At 48.3% G+C, this 350-nt stretch overlaps 1 protein-coding gene across 1 annotated transcript in view; it reads left to right on the top strand.

Annotated features, from left to right (window-relative positions):
* Positions 1–81: 81 nt before the first annotated feature.
* NKX2-5 (NK2 homeobox 5) overlaps positions 82–350 on the top strand; it is a gene marked incomplete at its 5' end in the record, with an annotated part of 601 nt that continues 332 nt past the window's right edge. The window contains one exon of the mRNA XM_009871131.1: positions 82–350. Within this exon, the coding sequence (XP_009869433.1) occupies positions 82–350 (269 nt within the window).

The raw sequence follows: 350 nt of genomic DNA, 5'->3' as shown, positions 1-350 counted from the left end.
GCGATTTGTTCAACATTGCTTTTTCTTTTGTACATTTTTTTCCCTCCTTCTCTTTTCCTGTGCCCATTTATTTTGCTGCAGAGCTGTGTTCCCTGCACAAAAGCCTGGAGCAGGAAAAAAGAGACCTGGAAGATCCCGAGCGCCCGAAGCAGAGGAAGAGGAGGAAACCTCGCGTCCTCTTTTCTCAAGCCCAAGTCTACGAACTGGAGAGAAGGTTCAAGCAACAGAAATACCTCTCGGCTCCCGAGAGGGACCACCTAGCGAACGTCCTAAAGCTCACCTCCACCCAGGTGAAAATTTGGTTTCAGAATCGAAGGTATAAATGCAAAAGGCAGAGACAGGATCAGACC

Source organism: Apaloderma vittatum, unplaced genomic scaffold, assembly GCF_000703405.1.
Source record: "Apaloderma vittatum isolate BGI_N311 unplaced genomic scaffold, ASM70340v1 scaffold41826, whole genome shotgun sequence".
In the NCBI taxonomy this organism is placed as follows: domain Eukaryota; kingdom Metazoa; phylum Chordata; class Aves; order Trogoniformes; family Trogonidae; genus Apaloderma; species Apaloderma vittatum.
Note: the sequence above shows the minus strand (reverse complement) of the source record. Positions and strands in the feature narration are given on the sequence as shown.